The sequence below is a fragment of the Galleria mellonella genome, unplaced genomic scaffold, assembly GCF_026898425.1.
Source record: "Galleria mellonella isolate WM207_F2 unplaced genomic scaffold, CSIRO_AGI_GalMel_v1 utg424, whole genome shotgun sequence".
Lineage (NCBI taxonomy): Eukaryota > Metazoa > Arthropoda > Insecta > Lepidoptera > Pyralidae > Galleria > Galleria mellonella.
Window position 1 is genome coordinate 2,307,097 of NW_026442097.1, and position 19,641 is coordinate 2,326,737.

Here is a 19,641-nt window from a genome sequence, read left to right on the forward strand (position 1 = left end):
CTCAGATGTTATTCTTCTGTACCCTGTAAATTCACTGTCATATCCCACCCTTCAAACCGAAACACAGCCATGCAAACACAACTGCTTCACGGTTGAAACACGAAAGGGACGGAGATGCTCAAGCAAACTACTTTTGTACAAAGTCTCTCTCTGGTGTTATTTCTTTCTAAGTTAAAAAATATAATACATGAAAACACTTACCTTTGCCCTGTACAATATAGTAAAAAAGAATATTTATAAAAAAATACGGTCAAATTAAAAATATAGGCATTCAATAAAAAAAAATTATTCCAATTTTATATGACTTTAAACTTCAATAAAAGTACTGCAAAATAAAAAAAAATACAAATATTAAAATGGATACATAATGGCGAAGGCATATGAAATTAGTTTAAAGCTATGTTAGTAAATATATATGTTGATTTATTGAATTAGAGATGTGAAAAGCAAGACATAGTTAGATTAGATAGAGCAGATTTAGATAGGATACATAGATACATATATTTATGTACAGTTATATTAAACATTATTGTCTTTATACCTGATGATTCCGTGGCTATTTAGATTATTCCGGCATATTTACGAATTATATCATATACATTTTGTTTCTTCTAGTTTTCTACCTATGTCTTGCCGACCGACCACATCTGAGCTCTGTTAGTCTTTGGTAATATCGTGCTGTGGACTACAATCACACCGTAGCGTAACATTAATAAAACTAATAGTGCAAAATGTGTACACATTATTAAGATTCGCCAAGTTTTATAACTTCAAAATTTATTTTATCTAAATGCAAATGTTTTTCCAAAAAAATAATAAAAATAAAACTCTTGCATTTTATTTACACAATATGGAATAGCAAACAAACTGACGGCCCATCTAATCAAATGGGCCGTTTCACGTTTATAAGTGACAGTTAGCATTTTCAATCGAAAATGGTAACCGTCGCTTATAAACGTGAACAGTACCATAGCCATCACATGATAGTCTGTGACGCCCATGGTACCCCTCACACTTGCCACTCCTGAGGACTACTGTGTTTTTTTAACAAATATTTTAGTTATTTTTACTAATATCTACGCTACGCTACGATATATAAGTGCACGACGTTAAGACCTCTGAATCCACTTACTTTCGTCATTTATAACCGGTCCGTAACTCAATCCTTCGTTCGACGCGAAATCTATGCTGTTCGAATCGTGCACTCCGAGGATGCCGGCTTTTGCAACTCTATGGCAGCACCCTTTCAGCAGACCAGCGCATGAACCTTCTAGTAGTCCTCCAACCATCCAGCAATAGAAAAAGAACTCACAGGTACCACCTTGTGAACACCTCTTGTCATCCTGCCGATCCTCTTTCAGAGGAGTGGTCACAGCGTTAACATTTATCTCACTAACACTACTGTCTATAAGGCGGCCTTTTCTCACTTTGTTTGTATATTTATTTGTACTATTCATCAGCTCTTTGAGTATTTGGTTTATTTTGACAATTTGCTCGTCCGATATCGGTTTGAACTTCGGCAATGTTCGGGTTGTGTTCGGGAACGTGTAATAGTCGTTCCTTTTCAAGTACGACAGGGTTGTCCCGTCCGTTTGTACGAACATCGGCTTCTCTAATGTTATTCGATTTTGTGTTTTTGTTACGTTCTTTTTAAGGTCGTATCGAGCTCGATGTGGGTCGTTGGCATCTGTTTAAATTAAAAATATTAATTTGAGTATGTTACAAATTAATGGAAGCAAGCAAGTGACAAATTAAAATGATTAATAATTAATTCATTAAATGACTAATTAAATTAGTTTTAATTAATATTTATTTATGAAACAATACGTAAATGAATGTCTATATACATGTGGAATATAGGTTATTTATATACATTAGATAAAACAAACGGAATATATGACATATATATATATATATATATATATATATATATATATATATATATATATATATATATATATATATATATATATATATATATATATATATATATATATATATATATATATATATATATATATATGTATATTAAGTATTCAGTCCATAAATAATGCAAATTCAAATTTTATCTATATTTATATATAAAAATCAATTGCTGTTTGGTAGTTTAACTAAAACTGAAAACTGGCTTGACCGATTTGTATATGTTTTTTTGCTATAATACAGGAAACCAACGTACTGAATTCCAAGTGTATTTATCACGATGAGCTAATTGACCTGCCTTTTCATCCTCACCTATCATCCCTCACTGGTGCCCCGCCGGTGTATACCGACAACGCAGGCGGGGTACTATCCCATTATCACCCATAAAAAAAAATACTACAATTGTTTTACACCGACCATCTTCAGAGCAAGGTATTGTAAAAAAGAAAGGAAAATATAAAATGTATGAAACAGATGCATTTATGTGCATATGTATGAATTTATGTATATGTGTTTTATATACTAATGTGACATATATACATTATGGAATTCTTCAAAAAGGGTGTATTAAGTTTCAAGGTCGGCAACGCACACGTGACAACCCTAGTGTCGCAAGTATTCATAGGCTATGACAGTGTTTTTCAAAGTGTAAGTCGCGACCCCCTGGGGGTCAAGCTTCTACTATAACGCAATTAATGTCTGCTTTAAGTACTTTGTCATATATTATTCAACTTGTAACTATGAAAATAAATAAAAATATACGGATTTCATATTTGTAATATAATAAATTACATACAGATTAGGAATCATGAAGGCTGGAAGGTCGCAAAGTATTACATACCAGAGGGAGACTGTATAAACGTCGTTTGCTTAAGCACCTCTGTCCCATTCGTGTTTCTACCGTGAAGCATTTGTTTGCATGGTTGTGTTTCGGTTTAAAGGGTGGGATATGACAGTGAATTTACAAGGTACAGAGGAATAACACCTGAATCATCAGGAATCGCCCATGATACCCCTCATGCTTCTCATTCTCATGCCAACGCATAAGATGTATCATGTGCAAACCAGCATTTTCTGTTATATTCATAGTACTGCTCATATCTATAAGCGACGCTTACTACTTTCCATCAGATGCGCCATCAAATTGTTTGCCATTTTAAGTTGCATAAAAAAAACATACTAAGGGGGTCACGCTTTAAAAAAGTTTTAAAAACACTGAGCTACGGTGACCGTTTACTATCAGATGGGCTGTATGCCTGCTTGCCATCTTGTGGTAAAAAAAAATATTATGTTTTAATACTAACTATGGCCAGCGGTTACAGTGATACATTTATAATGTTGTTGATTAACCTATAATAATCCTCAAGGAATCAGTCATCTAGTGCAAAATGATTTTCTCAAATCCGACTGGTTATTTAAGAGATCAGCACGCTCAAACAAACAAACTCTTCCGCTTTGTTACATTAGTAGACGAGTACGTGAGTACGTCTCGACCTTTGTATAGGGTTGTCAACTGTGAAAACAACAAATTAATAAACGAAGTATCAAATACTAAATTTCATTTTTTATACAACTTAAAATGGCTGAAGCTACCGGTCCACCTGATGGAAAGTGGTAACCGTCGCCTATAGACATGAGCAGTATCATGGACATAACAGACTATACTGTTTTGCCCATGATACCCCTCATGCGTTGCCATTCCTGAGGACTCAGGTGTTATTCCTCTGTACCCTATAACTTCACGCCATATCCCACCCTTCAAACCGAAACACAGCCATCCAAACACAACTGCTTCACGGTTGAAACACGAATGGGACAGAGGTACCTAAACAATCGACTTTTGTACAAAGTCTCCCTCTGGCAAGTGGCAAGTGGCAACCCTAACGCCGCTAGGTCAAACTCATCGGTTTAACAGTGCCGATACGTCATCGGAACTTCTTTACGTAACACACAAATTTCGTAACACTTCATTAATATTAACAAATGCAATAGTTATTAACTATTATATTTATTATTTTTTATTACTTTAATAAATATATGATTATAAAAATGTGGTCACGATTTTATATATATGTATATATATATATATATATATATATATATAAAAGTCAATGCCACTTTTCGTTGCAACTTTATAACTCAACTTATAACTCTTCATTTATCACATATTTTGTAACAAATGAATTCAATAAATGGCGAATCATTTTGTTAATGGGGATTTTTGTGTCAAATTCAGTGTTGACATATGTAGATATATATATATATATATATAGATATATATATATATATATATATATATATATATATATATATATATATATATATATATATATATATATATATATATATATATATGAACGGTGTGGACTGCCGTTCGGTGAGCGTGGACTGTAGGGGCGTTGGTTCAGGCTGGAGTGAAACACAGGGATTACTATTCTGAAGCCTCCGGTACCGTCTGAAGAGAGTATTTTTTCTTCTTGTCCTATTTCTTCTCGAGTGTAGTGCGTCGCTGCCCGGAAGCGAATGCCGCTCGACGGGAGGCGGCCTATCTTTATACCCGCCCGCTCGCACGATAATGTTTCCAACTCGCGATAGCGATCTGTGCGAGCGGGACGGGGCGAAAATGAACGAGACGCGTGTCTCTTCAGATCGGTACTCTATAGCGTCTATTTATTTATTTTATTTCAATTTACAATTTCTTAATTCTATTTATTGTTACAATTTCTATTCGTAGGTAATAACGACAACACGCAAAGGAATACTTTATTTAACTTACACTATCTTAAATCTATGTAAATCTATATAAAATAACAGAATACAGAAACGATTAACTAGGGACTTAACAACTATAAATTACGATATATACAAATAATGTCGCGAACATAATCTCCCGCCGCAGCTCTCGTAGCTGGAGTTAACTCGTGTTCGCGTCGCTCGATGTCGATGTGGGCATATATATATATACGTCGATACCTCGCCGTCTGGTCCAGGGTATATCGCGGCCACGTGTTGCGAGGCAAGGTCCCATCAGCTATCAGGACCAGGTCGTCCATTTTGATGGCTCCGTGTGTAGCTCGGGGCTCCCGCCGGTGTTGCAACTCGGGTAGGTACTCCTTCACCCACCGGTTCCAGAAGCAATCAGCTAGCCTCTGGCTGGCACGCCACTCCTTGTGTCCCGCCACGTCGCTCTCTGTGAAGCTGCCTGGCAGTGGGACGCGCGATGGACCGCCCAATATGAAGTGATTGGGGGTTAGGGCGCTGTCGTCGTCTGCCGATGTTGACACGTGGGTTAGCGGTCGACTATTGAGGGTGTGCTCGACCTCGACCAGCAGAGTGTGGAGGACCTCTTCCTTGGGGGCCCGCTCGTTCAACGTAGCGGCTAGTGCGGTCTTTACACTACGCACCAGCCGTTCCCACGCACCTCCCATGAAGGGTGCGCTATGTAGCGCCACCGGATGAAATGAACTGATGACTCTTCTTGGATGGCTTCCTCGGCTGCTTTCTTCAGTTCGACGTCAGCACCTTTGAGGTTGGTGCCTTGGTCGGACCATAGCTCAGTGGGACACCCTCTGCGGCTTATGAAGCGCCGCAGGGCCATTATGGCGGAGTCCGTGCTGAGGCTGCCGGCGATTTCTAGGTGGACTGCGCGCGTCGTTAGGCAGGTGAAGAGCACTCCGTATCGCTTCTGGTGAGTGCGGCCCACTGTCACGGTCATAGGCCCGAAGTAGTCTAGGCCGGTGAACGTGAACGGTCGTTGATGATGCGCCAGCCTGCTATGTGGATGGTTGCCCGTTGATGGCTGCGCCGGTCTTGCTCTTCGTAGGCGGCACAGCTGACACCTCTTCAGTTCACTGCGGACGGCGTGTCGTAGGCGCAACACCCACAAGTGTTGTCGCACCTCGTTCGTGGTGATCTCGAAGCCGCCGTGGTGAAGTTTCCGATGCACCCATGCGATGTATAGGCGCACCCAGGCGTGGTTTCCGTCGACGATGGGGGCTCTCGTTGCTCGGCTGACAAATCGGCGGCGGCCGCTATTCTCGATCGAAGTCGCAGAATGTCGTCGTTGTCTATGACGACCGACAGCTGTATGAGTCGACTGGATGACGGCAGCTGTTTCCCATGTTTCAATGCTGCGATTTCGTCGCCGAACGCCTCTTGTTGTATCGCGCGAATCCATAGCCGTCGCGCGCGATCGAGGTAGTGTGTGTCTATGGGGATGAAACACACAGATGGACTATTGCTGTTCTTGATTTTCATCTTCGTCTTCTCTCTATCGACTTTATTCGTGCGGGTCCAAGTGGGGTCGGCGCTCTCTTTCTTCTTGTTTCTTTTTCGGATGGCGGTACAGCGTTGACTGGTCGGTCGCAGGAGGTCGATGAACTGCAACACTCGTGCTGAACTGCGAACAAGTTTCAACCAATTAGAAAAACGTGACGGATCGGGTAATGCTATAGACAACTGCGTCGCGTTCTGTAGCTTGTGTACGCGTTCTTCTCCCGTTTCCGCTTGACTATCGTCGCTCGTACTATCTTCACGCGGCCACTGCTCTTCGGGGAGGTACAGGAAGTCCGGCCCACGGAACCATCTATGCTGCGAGCCGAAGTCCGTCGGTGGGTCGCGTGTGGCGTCGTCTGCTACGTTGTGCCGCGTCGGTATCCATCTCCACTCGTTCGTCTTCGTTTCTTCGACGATCTCGGCGACTCTATGCGCGACGAACGGCTTGTATGCGCGAGGACCGGTGCGTAGCCATGCGAGCACGGTGCGTGAGTCCGACCAGTATACTCGGCGAGCGGGCTTCAGGTCGTGTTCTTCGACTGCCGTGCGCGATAGGCGACACCCGAGGACGGCCGCTTGCAGCTCCAGTCGCGGTATCGTGGTCACCTTGCTGAGTGGGGCCACTCGTCCCTTTGCCGCGATCAGCGACACGTGGACCTCGCCGGTCGCGCTTACGGCCCGCCAGTACACGGCACAGGCGTACGCGTCCGAGCTGGCGTCGACGAATGTATGCAGCTCCGCTGTATCGGCCGTGGCTACCTCCGGGTAGCACCGCGGCACCTCCAGCGCGGACAGCCGTCGCACGTGGTCCATCCAGCTCCGCCAGGCGTCCGCTTCCCGTGGTTGCAGCTCGGTGTCCCAGTCGATACCGGTACGCCACGTCTCCTGCAATATCTTCTTCGCCTGTATGGTGATGGGAGTGGCGAGGCCCAGTGGATCGAACAGTGACATGATCGCTCGTAGCGCTTCCCTCTTCGTCGGCGTCTGTTCCCCGCTGGCTATCTGTGGCGGAAGCTTGTGTCCGTTGAAGTTGAAGCCTAAGGTGTCTTCAGAAGGTCGCCATACCATCCCCAGTATCTTCTCCGCGTCGAGTTGTACCACGCTGTCCCCGCCGGTGTCGGAGAACGCGGCGCGCACTTGATGCGAGTTCGACGCCCACCGTTGGAGATAGTAGTTGGCTCGACCGTGGATCTGTGCGACCTGTCTTGAGACGCGTACGGCTTGCTCTTCCGTGTCGAAGCTGGCGAGGTAGTCGTCGACGTAGTGGTTCATGACCACCGCCGTTGCTGCCTCCGGGAACTCTTCCTTGTACTGTTCTGCGTTCTTGTTCTTGACGTAGATTGCTGTACACGGTGACGATGTTGCGCCGAATATGACACTCTTCATCCTATATTCCATAGGTGGACCCTCTCGTCGATCTCCTCGCCACAGGAACCGTTGCATGTCCCTATCTTCTTCCCGTATGGTGACCCGCATGAACATGTCCTTTATGTCCGCCGTGACTGCCACCCGTCGTTGCCGGAACCGCATGAGGACCCCCGGTAGCGATTTAAGTAAGTCGGGGCCCGGCAGCAGCATGTCGTTCAAACTGATGCCCTTCGTCTTGGCTGCTGCGTCGTGCACGATCCGCAGTTTCCCCGGTTTCTGCGGGTTGATGACGGCGAAGTGTGGCAGGTACCACACCCGTTGGGAACTCCGTGGCGGGGCGACTTCAGCATACCCGTTCTTGAGTAGTGTGTCCATTTGCTGTTCATATCTCTTCTTGATTTCTTCATTCTTGTCGAGTTTCCTTTCGACCAGTTGGAGACGTTGCATTGCCGATTCGTAGTTGTCCGGCGGCACAGGGTCGTCCTTCTTCCATAATAACCCCGTCTCGTATCCTCCCGCCGGTAACGGACGAGTTTTCTCCTCTAAAATGCGTAGGGCGCGACGTTCCTCTTCATTGTAAGACCTCTTCGGTGCGATTCCCAGCGATTCGAGCGCGAAATGTTGCTTCATCATTTCTTCCATCGATTGTTCCTCTTCATGTGTCGTCACTATGTGGCTGATTCTGTGCACCTGCTGTCTTGTCCTGCCGCGACTCGTACCGTGCAGTACCCATCCCAGGTCGGTGAGTGATGCGACCGGCTGCGTGTCGGATCCTCTTCTGACTTCGTGGGCCAGCAGTAGGTGCCAGTTGTGCCCCAGCAGTACCGTCGGTTTGCCCTCTTCGTAGACCAATTCCCTCTCTATGTCCCGCAGATGTGGACAGCCCTTGATGACGCTGCGTGGTACCGACTGCGGTGATAACTGCAGTCTGTCCATCGTCCGTGCCCCCACTGTGTATTCTTGTGAATTCCGCCCGCGGATCTTGAAGTGAACACGCGTCGATTGAGCTGCGTTGATCCGCGCCCCGGCCACACCTTCCATGTAGAATGGTGCGGGGGGACCCGTAGCACCGATTCGCTCCGCCACCGTCGTCTCGATGATGGTGCAAGTCGACCCGTCGTCCAGTAGCGCGTAGGTGTCGCACGTTCCCGTGGGACCGGTGACTCGTATCGGCAGGATCTTCAGGAACGCGATCTTGTCGTTTTCCCTTGCCGATGCGGTGACTGCGGCGGACTTGTCCTCGACGACGTGTGTCGTTACTTCATTCTCCGGCTGTTGTCGCGTGGTGTGCAGCAGAGGGTGATGAGTCTGCGTGCACTCATCTACTCCACATCTCTTGCTCTTGCAGGCGTAATCTTCTTACTTTGAGGCAGCGGAAACACAGCCTATGAGTCTTCGCTAACTCCCATCTCGCCGATGTGTCTGCTTCCTTCATCGTCTTGCAGTCCGATGGAGCGTGTCCCTCTCGTCGACACATCGGGCACGGTGGTGTAGCGGGTTTCTCCTGCGTCGTGTATGTCTTCGCCGTCTTCCTAGGGGCGGACTCCCGCCGGTCTTCGGACGGTATCTCCTCGGCGGGGGCGAAGTTTCCACATCGTGCGGCGGTCCTTTGCAGGAACTGAGAGAGTGTTATGAGGTCCGGTTGTCCCTCCGGTTGGTCGTTGGCGAAATCGTAGTACTTGAAGCGTAGTACCGACGGCATCTTCTCTGTGACGTTTCTCACTATTTCTTCGTTGTATAGGTAGTGACTCTTGTTCAGCGCTCGTATCGTGGCGACGACGTTCTGCACCTTGCTTGCGAAGAGGCAGACGTCTCTTGCGTTGTCCGAGAGTCGTGGTAGCGCGCGGAGTTTGTTCAGTTCGGCTGTGACGAGTGCTCCAGGGCGGCCGAACCTCGCGGCTAACATCTTCATTATATAAGGGAGCGTGCCGCGTCCTTTGCGGCCCCCTTCAAGCTTCTGCGCAGTCTTGCTAGGTTCTCTTGTTCTGTGAGTTGACTTGCGCTCTCTTCATAGGCCATCTTCCATGGTAACCACTCGCTCGACGATATACTCGGTGCACACATATTGCGAGCGGCCATCTGCATGGCGATATATATATACCTTATATATATATATATATATATATATATATCTCGATGGGACGAACCCCTGACGCTTGCCGGTGACTTCTTCTATCTCTATATATATATATATATATATATATATATATATGATTCGGCTTCCAGGGCGGCGACACGTGCGGCGGCCAATTAGCTCCTCCCGTGCCTTGGCCAGAGCCTTCTTCTTCTGCGAGGCCGTGGTGCGAACCGTGCGTGCCGTGCCGTGCTTCGGTTCCTTCTTCCTTGCTGTCTCCTCTGTCGTTCCTGTGGCTTCGGTAGTCTCCGTGGCTCCTGTGGTCGTCGTATCGCCGGACGTGTTCGTAGTCGATGTGGTGGCGGCGGTAGACGACGTGGCAGCGACAGAAGGCATTCTGACAGCCGCAGACGACGTGGTGGCAGCAACGGACGGCGTGGCAGCGACGGACAGCGTTCCGGCGGCCGTAGTCGACGTGGTGGCGGCGGACGTTGTGGCTTCGGTGACGGCGATTTTTTGTTGCGACGACTTCATGTTTCTCGTAGTCGGCATTTCAGCGATCCGGCTTCAGAATGGTCTTCCTCCAGCGATCCGGCTTCTCGATGTACCAACGGTGTTCCTCCAGCAATCCGGCTTCTCGAAGGACCACGATGAACGGTGTGGACTGCCGTTCGGTGAGCGTGGACTGTAGGGGCGTTGGTTCAGGCTAGAGTGAAACACAGGGATTACTATGAAGCCTCCGGTACCGTCTGAAGAGAGTATTTTTCTTCTTGTCCTATTTCTTCTCGAGTGTAGTGCGCCGCTGCCCAGCGAATGCCGCTCGACGGGAGGCGGCCTATCTTTATACCCGCCCGCTCGCACGATAATACTATGAACGAGACGCGTGTCTCTTATATATAGCGTCTATTTATTTATTTTATTTCAATTTACAATTTCTTAATTCTATTTATTGTTACAATTTCTATTCGTATAATATACTTTATTTAATACTATCTTAAATCTATGTAAATCTATATAAAATAACAGAATACAGAAACGATTAACTAGGGACTTAACAACTATAAATTACGATATATACAAATAATGTCGCGAACATATATATATATACATATATATATATTATAACATTTAATGCCCATTCCTATAAAAGACCTATTAACTTTTTCTAAACGATACTTCGGAATAGCAAGTTTGTATTTGTATCTAATGTTAAGATTATTGAGAACGCTGTTTTTAAGAAACAATTGAAGATTACAACGTATGTATAAAATATTTGCGTGTGTGTACTGTAAAGTTACGGTGAGAATATTTGCTTTTCTCTTGTAACAGATCGTTAACCTAAACCTGTCGGGGGGAAAGGGATTGTTAGTAATGGAGACTGAGAATCTCAATAGCTAGCAATATACCCAACCAGGTCGGCCTCCTCGCGCTTCCCCCTGGAAACTATCATGGTTAATTCCTGATAATTTCATCACGATGGGCTAACTGGTCTGTTTTCATTCTCATCTATCACCCTTCACTGGTGCTCCGTCAGCGTATCCTGTTAGCGCAGGCGGTTAGGCAGGTAACCATTCCATTTCCATCCATAAAAAAATAACCTAAACTCTGTCTATCTGTTCATGCAAAGTTTGGAATGACCGATAGTAAAGTCATAGAAAAACATGAAAAAATTAAACCATAGCATTTAGATCTGTCTGGACCATTCCTTAAGATTGTCTGTGGGGGAGGTCTAAGTCCAGCAGTGGACGTATAATAGCTAAAATGACGATGAAAATGAAAATTTAGATCTTTTATTAAATTTAATAACATCTTTACTAATATACGTATGTATGTGAGTTTGTTTGTTTGTTACCTTATAGCGCCTTAACGGCTTAACCAATCACTACGAAGTTTGGTATACACGTACTGTCTTTAAAGAACGAAGAGTTTCGTGCCTTCTGTCAAACTGTTTATAACTACTCCTCTCCATCCAAAGGTTGACTGGAAAAGATCGCTCTTAGCGATAAGGCCCATTGTTTTCTTACTGTAATATTTTCTTGTAATTGTTTGTATTTATAATAAGTTTACTATTGTAATCTTATGGAGGGAACAATAAAGAGTATCTATCTATCTATTCCTTAGATTATATAGATAGAGTATCGACCCTCAAAAATGGATCAACTTTTTGTCAGCTAATTGTCAAATTAGCTAATTCGTTTTTTTTATTAGTGTTCATACTTACGCACACAACGTATTTTTACGTATCTATATTTAATTATTTAATAAATAAAATTAGTGTTTACACGTTAAAAAGATGCAAGATTTTTAAGCAAATATATATATATATATATATATATAAAACGGGTCGAATGATTCCTTTATAACTTGTATATATATACATACATATATATATATATATATATATATATATATATATATATATATATATATATATATATATATATATATATATATATATATATATATATATATATATATATATATATATATATATATATATATGTGTGTAAGGAATCACTCATAACTATTTATCACGCAAAATTGTATGAAACAGTTGACCCGTTTTTCTCGAAGCGTTCGTATGTAGACACTCTATCTATATAATCTAAGATATATATGTACATATGAGATGAAGAAATATATAAGTCGCTTTTTGTCCTGATCAATAAAAATACTCCTGTCACGCGGACAAAGTCGCGTGTAAAAGCTAGGCTAAATTATAAAACTTATTTCCTTGGAAAACTATACACAAGACACTAGTAATGGGTGTCATTGACACAAAGTGAGAGTGAGACGGAAGATGTAGAATGCAACGGGTGAAAGAGACGCGTGTATATCTATATGTGCATTCACGAACTGACGGTCGTGGTAGTGAAATCCATTTAAGGGCAATGTTGTTGGGTAGTAATTTAAAAATGGGTTCCACAAAAAAAGCTTAATTCCATATTTTATTAGAGTGTCGTATTAACACGAAGGAAAGAGAAGAATTCATGCGCCGCTTTAACTTAAATAAATTTAACGTTGGTCTTATTCAATCTATGTTAGCTGAACTTAAACCAGACATTTTTGAACATCTTTGTCAATTATTGATGCCCATTAATTCTTCTCTTTCCGCGTCTAGGGAAAGTAGATAAAGTTTTGTTTGAGAAATCAGTTCAGGGTACGATAGGACCGATATACCTGAAGAAGGTAAAAGCCATTAAAAAAATATAAAAAAAAATTGTGACAGAATATTATATTGTGGTTTCAAAACTGTTGTTTTCGAATTTGATAAAATAAATTTCTATTTACCAATCTATAAATTTATTCCTCCAGATATAAAAAGAATTTTCCAAAACTGACGAAGTTTTGAGGTAATAGACATAAACATAAACCGAATTGAAACCTCTTTCTTTTTTAAGTCAATTAAAAATTACATTTGAATTAGGAATTTCGTTAAGAACTTTAAAAACTTTTTTTTTAATATCATTATCGTATCAGCCTTTAACTGTCCACTGTTGAAGATAAGCCTCTCCTTGGGGGGGGGGGGGGGGGAGCTTGGCAGGTGGATTGGCAACCGCAGTTAAGCTTTAAAAATGTTTCAAGAGGGACGCTGCTGCTCATCCCTTGCTCTCCTTAGTCGCCTCTTACGACACCCATGGTAAAGGAAGGGGTGGCCTATTCTATGCTGGGACCACACGATCTATAAAATATATAGGTGAATAAATATAACTTAAATATCTCCTATGTACAGGTATCGTATAGTTACAATATTTCACCAGAGGGAGACAAAAGTCGTTTGCTTGGGTACCTCTGTAACATTCGTGTTTCTACCGTGAAGCAGTTGTGTTTATGTGTGTTATAGCGTGAATTTACAGGATACAGAGGAATAACACCTGAGTCCTGGGTATCATGCGCGAAACAGTATACTCTGTTATGTCCATGGTACTGCTCATGTCTATAGGCGACGGTTACCACTTTCCATCAGGTGGGCCGGCAGCTTGTTTGCTATTCTAAGTTGTATAAAAAAAAATTTTTATTATATTACATTATTATTTGTTTTTTTAGAACATTACGATTTTTAATAACTCAGTTAATTAATTAATATTTAAACTTTTTAAGTTTTAAATGTTGCATGTCTAATTATGGCAAAATATGGGGACTTATACCTATTGTATTTTGTAAATAAATAAATGAATAAATAAATAATAAGTTATGTATATATATTTGTATATGATAATATTTATATAATAGTGCGCCACCTACCCTTTGTCTTTTCCTCAATGTCCTCTACCCAAAGGTCGTCTGGAAGAGATTGCTTAGCGATAAGGCCGCCTTTTGTATCACTTCTCATTAATATTTTCTGTATTTGTTATTTCTCTTTTTACTTGGTGCAATGAAGTGTAAATAAATAAATAAGTTAATAGTGCATACCCTTAAGTTGCATCAAACACGCGTCGCCTATTCTCAAACATTGAAGAAAAATGCAGTTACAACGGTAAACGGTCAATATATAACGATTATTACACAACACACGTCATATACCGTTACATTGCTCGTACCAAGTTATATTTTAACTTCAACTCGCCGCTAAGTTAATGATCTCCAAAAATCTGGTTATTTTTATGTTATACTTAACTGACTTTGAAACTTTTTAAATAACAAACAATTTAAGATTAATTTTTTTGATTTATTTAATACTTTATTGTACACATTAGTTATAAAAATATGACAGAGGTAATCAAATGTACAAAGGCGAGCTTAACTCTGATAGAGTTCTTTTCCAGCAACGCCCAAAGTGGAAAGGAGCATCAACGTCAACGGGTAGAGCGGTGTACAATTTTTAAAGAGCCAAAATTAAGTTAATTACATTTTATTTTATCGTACAAAAAGATTTTGTTGCACAATAAAAAAACTTAGTTATGCGATCCTGTTTTCAATCAAATTAACGACTTAAAATAAGTTATTATGACTCAATGATCTATATACTAGTTTATTAATACGTGAAGCAAAAATATATATATATATATATATATATATATATATATATATATATATATATATATATATATATATATATATATATATATTAATTTATGTACATAAAATACATTAAAACAATAAAAAAAAATTACACACACTACCATGTTTTTTTTTGATGGGTAAAAATGGTATGGTAACCCCGCCTGCGCTAAAGGGATACACCGGCGGGGCAACAGTGAAGAATGATAGGTGAAGATGAAGTAGGTCAGTTAGCCCATCGTGACGAATTCAACAAGAATTGTTCACGATGGTTTCCAGGGGGAGAGGAACCACGTGGAGGTCGACCTAATAAGGCATATTACTAGCAATGGGGCTGTCAAACTCCATTGCTAACAATCCCTTTCCCCCCCGTACTACCATGTACTTGTCACACACACGCATATATACTTTTTTGTTTATTGTTAAAGTCTGCAGTCAAATTGAGAATAGATTAATATCGTTTGCTTTTAATATATTAAATGTCAAACATAACCATAATAAATTCATTTATTACAATATATGTTATGGTCGAATTTCGACCACTGGGCGACCAGTATTTATTATTATTAGCGCAGTTAGGCTCTCTAATTACACATAAGCCTTTCCACTTTGCGTGTTGCTGAAAGAGAACTCTACTAGAGTTAAGCTCGCCTTTGTACATTTGATTACCTCTGTCATATTCTTATAACTGGTGTGTACAATGAAGAATTAAATAAATAAATAAATAAGCCAATTAAAATTAAATTAAAAACACACTACGTCTAGTATAATAGTCTTTAACAATAGAAACTTATAATTTAAATTAATTATTGTCGAATTGCGACCTCTAATAACTATTGTCTATTACATATACGTACAGTATACGCTTCCCCCTGGGGGGTTCTGGCAGTAGTTGCTACGCTTACCAGGGGAAGACTTTATACAAAAGTCGTTTGCTTGAGCACCTCTGTCCCATTCGTGTTTCTACCGTGAAGCAGTTGTGTTTGCATGGCTGTGTTTCAGTTTGAAGGGTGGGATATGTCGTGGATTTACTGGGTACACAGGAATAACACCTGAGTCCTCAGGAATGGCAACGCATGGGGGGTATCATGGGCGAAACAGTATACTCTGTTATGTCCATGGTACTGCTCATGTCTATATAGGCGACGGTTACCACTTTCCATCAGGTGGGCCGGCAGCTTGTTTGCCATTCTAAGTCGTATAAAAAAAATATAAATAAATTAAATGTATGGATCAATGCACATACAATAAATTCAAACGCGGTTTCCTCATTAGTAGAAAGTAAAATTTGCACGAACAATCTCGTTTGCATACGAGTAACACTTCCTAGTGGGTAATGAGTTAACTATATAATGTTATAGTTAAGTATTTATTTATTTATAGCAAGGCAACAGATTACAAATTAACACATTTATAAAATAAATATTACAAAAAAACGGCATTAAATTTTCACTCCAATAACTGCTCTGCATAACATTCGATATTGGGGGGAAAGAGATTGTTAGTAATGGAGACTGAGAATCCCATTACTAGCAATATACCCAACCAGGTCGACCTCCTTGCGGTTCTGCCTGGAAACTATCATGGTTAATTCCTGATGAATTCATCATGATGGGCTAACTGGCCTGTATTCATTCTCATCTATCACCCTTCACTGGTGCTCCGCCAGCGTACCCCATTAACGCAGACGGGGTTACGATACCATTTTTATCCATAAAAAAAAACATTTGATATTATATACATTAAAAGAATGACGGCTATAAATTTAAAGTAACAAATTGGCAGCCTGTAACATTGCAAGGATCGTTGGAAAATATCAAGGTCCTTGCATATATATAGCTAACTACTATAGTTTTTTTTTTTTAATGGATGATAATGGAATGGTAACCCCACCCGCGCTATCAGTATACACCGGCGGGGCACCAGTGAAGGATGATAGGTAAGGATGAAGCAGGTCAGTTGGCCCATCGTGACGAATTCAATAATAAATCAATGACTATGGTTTCCAGGGGGAATCGCGTGGAGGTCGACCCGATAGAGTATATTATTAGCAATGGGATTGCTTATCTCCATTACTAACAATCTCTTCTCCCCCCAACTATATATAGTTGACTACGCAAGAAAGTGGGGGGGGGGACAGGGATAGTCAATAATAACTATATTGCTAGCAATGGGTTCTAACAGCCCCATTGCTAGCAATATACCTTATCAGGTTGACCTCCACATGGTCTCCCCTGGAAACCGTCATGTCATGTATTTATCACGATGAGCTAACTGGCCTGTTTTCATTCTCACCTATCATATCTCGTCTATCATTGATTTAATCTATTTTTACGCATATTTATAAAAAAAAATAGCAATCTACACTCCCTCTCTATGTAAACTATAAGTGTACCAAATTCCGTACTCTTCCTGCATCTGCGCAATTTCGTAAAAAAAAATGGATTTTTTTATACAACTTAGAATGGCAAACAAGCTGACGGCCCACCTGATGGAAAGTGGTAACCGTCGCCCATAGACATGAGCAGTACCGTGGACATAACAGAGTATACTGTTTCAAAAAAATTTTGGGGCGGTCACCCTTATCATTGAGGGGTATAAAAAATAGATGTTGGCCGATTCTCAGACCTACCGAATATGCACACAAAATTTCATAAAAATCGGTAAAGCCGTTTTGGAGGAGTTTGGTAACAAACACCGTGACACGAGAATTTTATATATAAGATAAAAGATAAAACTATATAAAAAAATCATATTGAATTGAATACCTTCCCCTTTTTCGATGTCGGTTGAAAAAGGGCAGTTCGACCTTCACAGTTCATTGCACTGGTCGTTTGGTCGCGTCAAAAATGACGCAGTGTTTCAAATCGCATTATGAGTTGTGTTTTTGTTACCATCTCGATGGAATCTTGTTTTTTTTTTTTTATTGGGAGACTGTAATAGATGTTCGATTGAATGGAATCGTGATTGTGATGGAATTCTTTAGAGTTAAATAAAACAGGTCTAATACGAGTTGGACTCACAAGCTGACGGTTCCGTACTTGGAATAAAGCGTGAATAGATTTTGGTTTTATTTAGATGATTTTAAATTAGATTTTAGGGAGACTTTGTACAAAAGTCGATTGCTTGGGTACCTCTGTCCCATTCGCGTTTCAACCGTGAAGCAGTTGTGTTTGCATGGCTGTGTTTCGGTTTGAAGGGTGGGATATGGCGTGAATTTACTGGGTACAGAGGAATAACACCTGAGTCCTCATAAATAGCAACGCATGGGGGGTATCATGGGCGAAACAGTATACTCTGTTATGTCCATGCTACTGCTCATGTATATAGGCGACGGTTACCACTTTCCATCAGGTGGGCCGTCAGCTTGTTTGCCATTCTAAGGTGTATAAAAAAAAAAAGAACAATATAAGAATTACTAATAGATTGTTTTCGAAAGATTATTTAAACATATTATCCATTGTATTTATTATTGTCTATGGTAAACAAAGAGTGTTATCACTTTCTATCAAATGTGTGTACTGTCTGTTTGCCATAGTGATAAAAAAAAACAAAACACCCATAAGAAATTATTGGCGACTCAGCTTGTCCAATATTTTACAGACAAGTAATTATAGATGTCTCGGTAAGTGATGGATGTGCGTAGCTTTTTAGAGGTCCGAGGAAAATATAAACGAAAAACATAAAATGGTAAACGAGCTAATGGCCCACCTGATGGTAAGTGGTAACTGTCGTATATTTTCAACCGATATTAAAAAGAAGCAGTTTCTCAATTCGGTTGATTTTTTTTTAATGTTTGTTACCTCACAACTCCGTCTGTACTAAACCGATTCGGAGAATTCTTTTTTTTTCATTTGAAAGGACTTTTTTAACTGATTGGTATCGTAAAACATTTATCAAAATCGGTTCAGCAATTAAAAAGGCATACTATCCCTGATATATAGCCGTGTGGTCCCAGCATAGAATAGGCCACCCCTTCCTTTACCGTGGGTGTCGTAAGAGCCGACTAAGGAGAGCGAGGGATGGGCAACAGTGTCCCTCTTTAAACATCTCTAAAGCCTGACTGCGGTTGCCAATACGCCTGCCAAGCGTGGCAATTAGTAACAAAACCCCCCAAGGGGGAGGCTTATGTTCAGCAGTGGACAGTTAAAGGGTGATATGATGATGATGATAATCCCTGAGTGCTACTTTTTATTTTGGTAATAGTACATTACTGCAGCGGCCAGCAACTGAGGCATTGATGGACGAACGTGCAAATGTGGGCTGAGGCGCAGCCGAGGTACACATACGTGAGTCTATCAATGCCTAGTTGTGGCCAAGGCTTGTATAGTACTTTTCTCAAACAATGCGCGGAAATCAAAAACATAATTTTACTTTTTAAGTTCAATGACGAATAACGAACAGTAATAATTTTTCACGCGCCATAATGTTCCTTTATTTTTTTTTTTTCAATAAACAGCTTTCTATTTGCAAGCCAGTTCGAAATTTAAATAAAACCTTTTATTAGTTACATCCTTGGTAACCATGTTTCGAAGTAAAAGGCCATTCCATTTTTAAATTACAGGACAGATATGAGTTTACATAGTAATTTATCTGGCCGCAAAACACGACAGATATGGATTTTAATACAACTTTTGCCGGCCGCTGCCCGCATGTATCTTGGCAAGTACAGCAATTTTGATTTATCTCGAAGAAGATTGTCAAAATAAAGCTCACATTTCCAAGCATGTTTGAAAAAATATATATTTTCAATAATTAATCACGATAAATGTAATTGAAGTCGACAAAAATTCTATAATATGGCATGCGCTACGTGAACGGTTTGAAATAAAGGAACAAAATCCACAGCAAAATAATTACTTACTTTTAGTTTTACAAAAAAAAGTCTACTGCACCATACTACAAATATAACTATAATAGGTTTAATATCTCAGTCAAAGAAGTGTTTTTTTTTATGTTAAAATTAAAATAAATTTGGATCCAAACTTAAGATAGAGGTT

General features: G+C 40.9%; 1 protein-coding gene across 2 annotated transcripts in view; it reads right to left on the reverse strand.

Annotated features, from left to right (window-relative positions):
• LOC113509241 (plasma kallikrein) overlaps positions 1-19,641 on the reverse strand; it is a 71,837-nt gene that overhangs the window by 35,593 nt on the left and 16,603 nt on the right. For both annotated transcript variants that reach the window (XM_052898290.1, XM_031914401.2), the window contains exon 2: positions 1,133-1,687. In XM_052898290.1, coding sequence (XP_052754250.1) covers positions 1,133-1,687 — 555 coding nt within the window. The remainder of the gene's footprint in view (positions 1-1,132; positions 1,688-19,641) is intronic.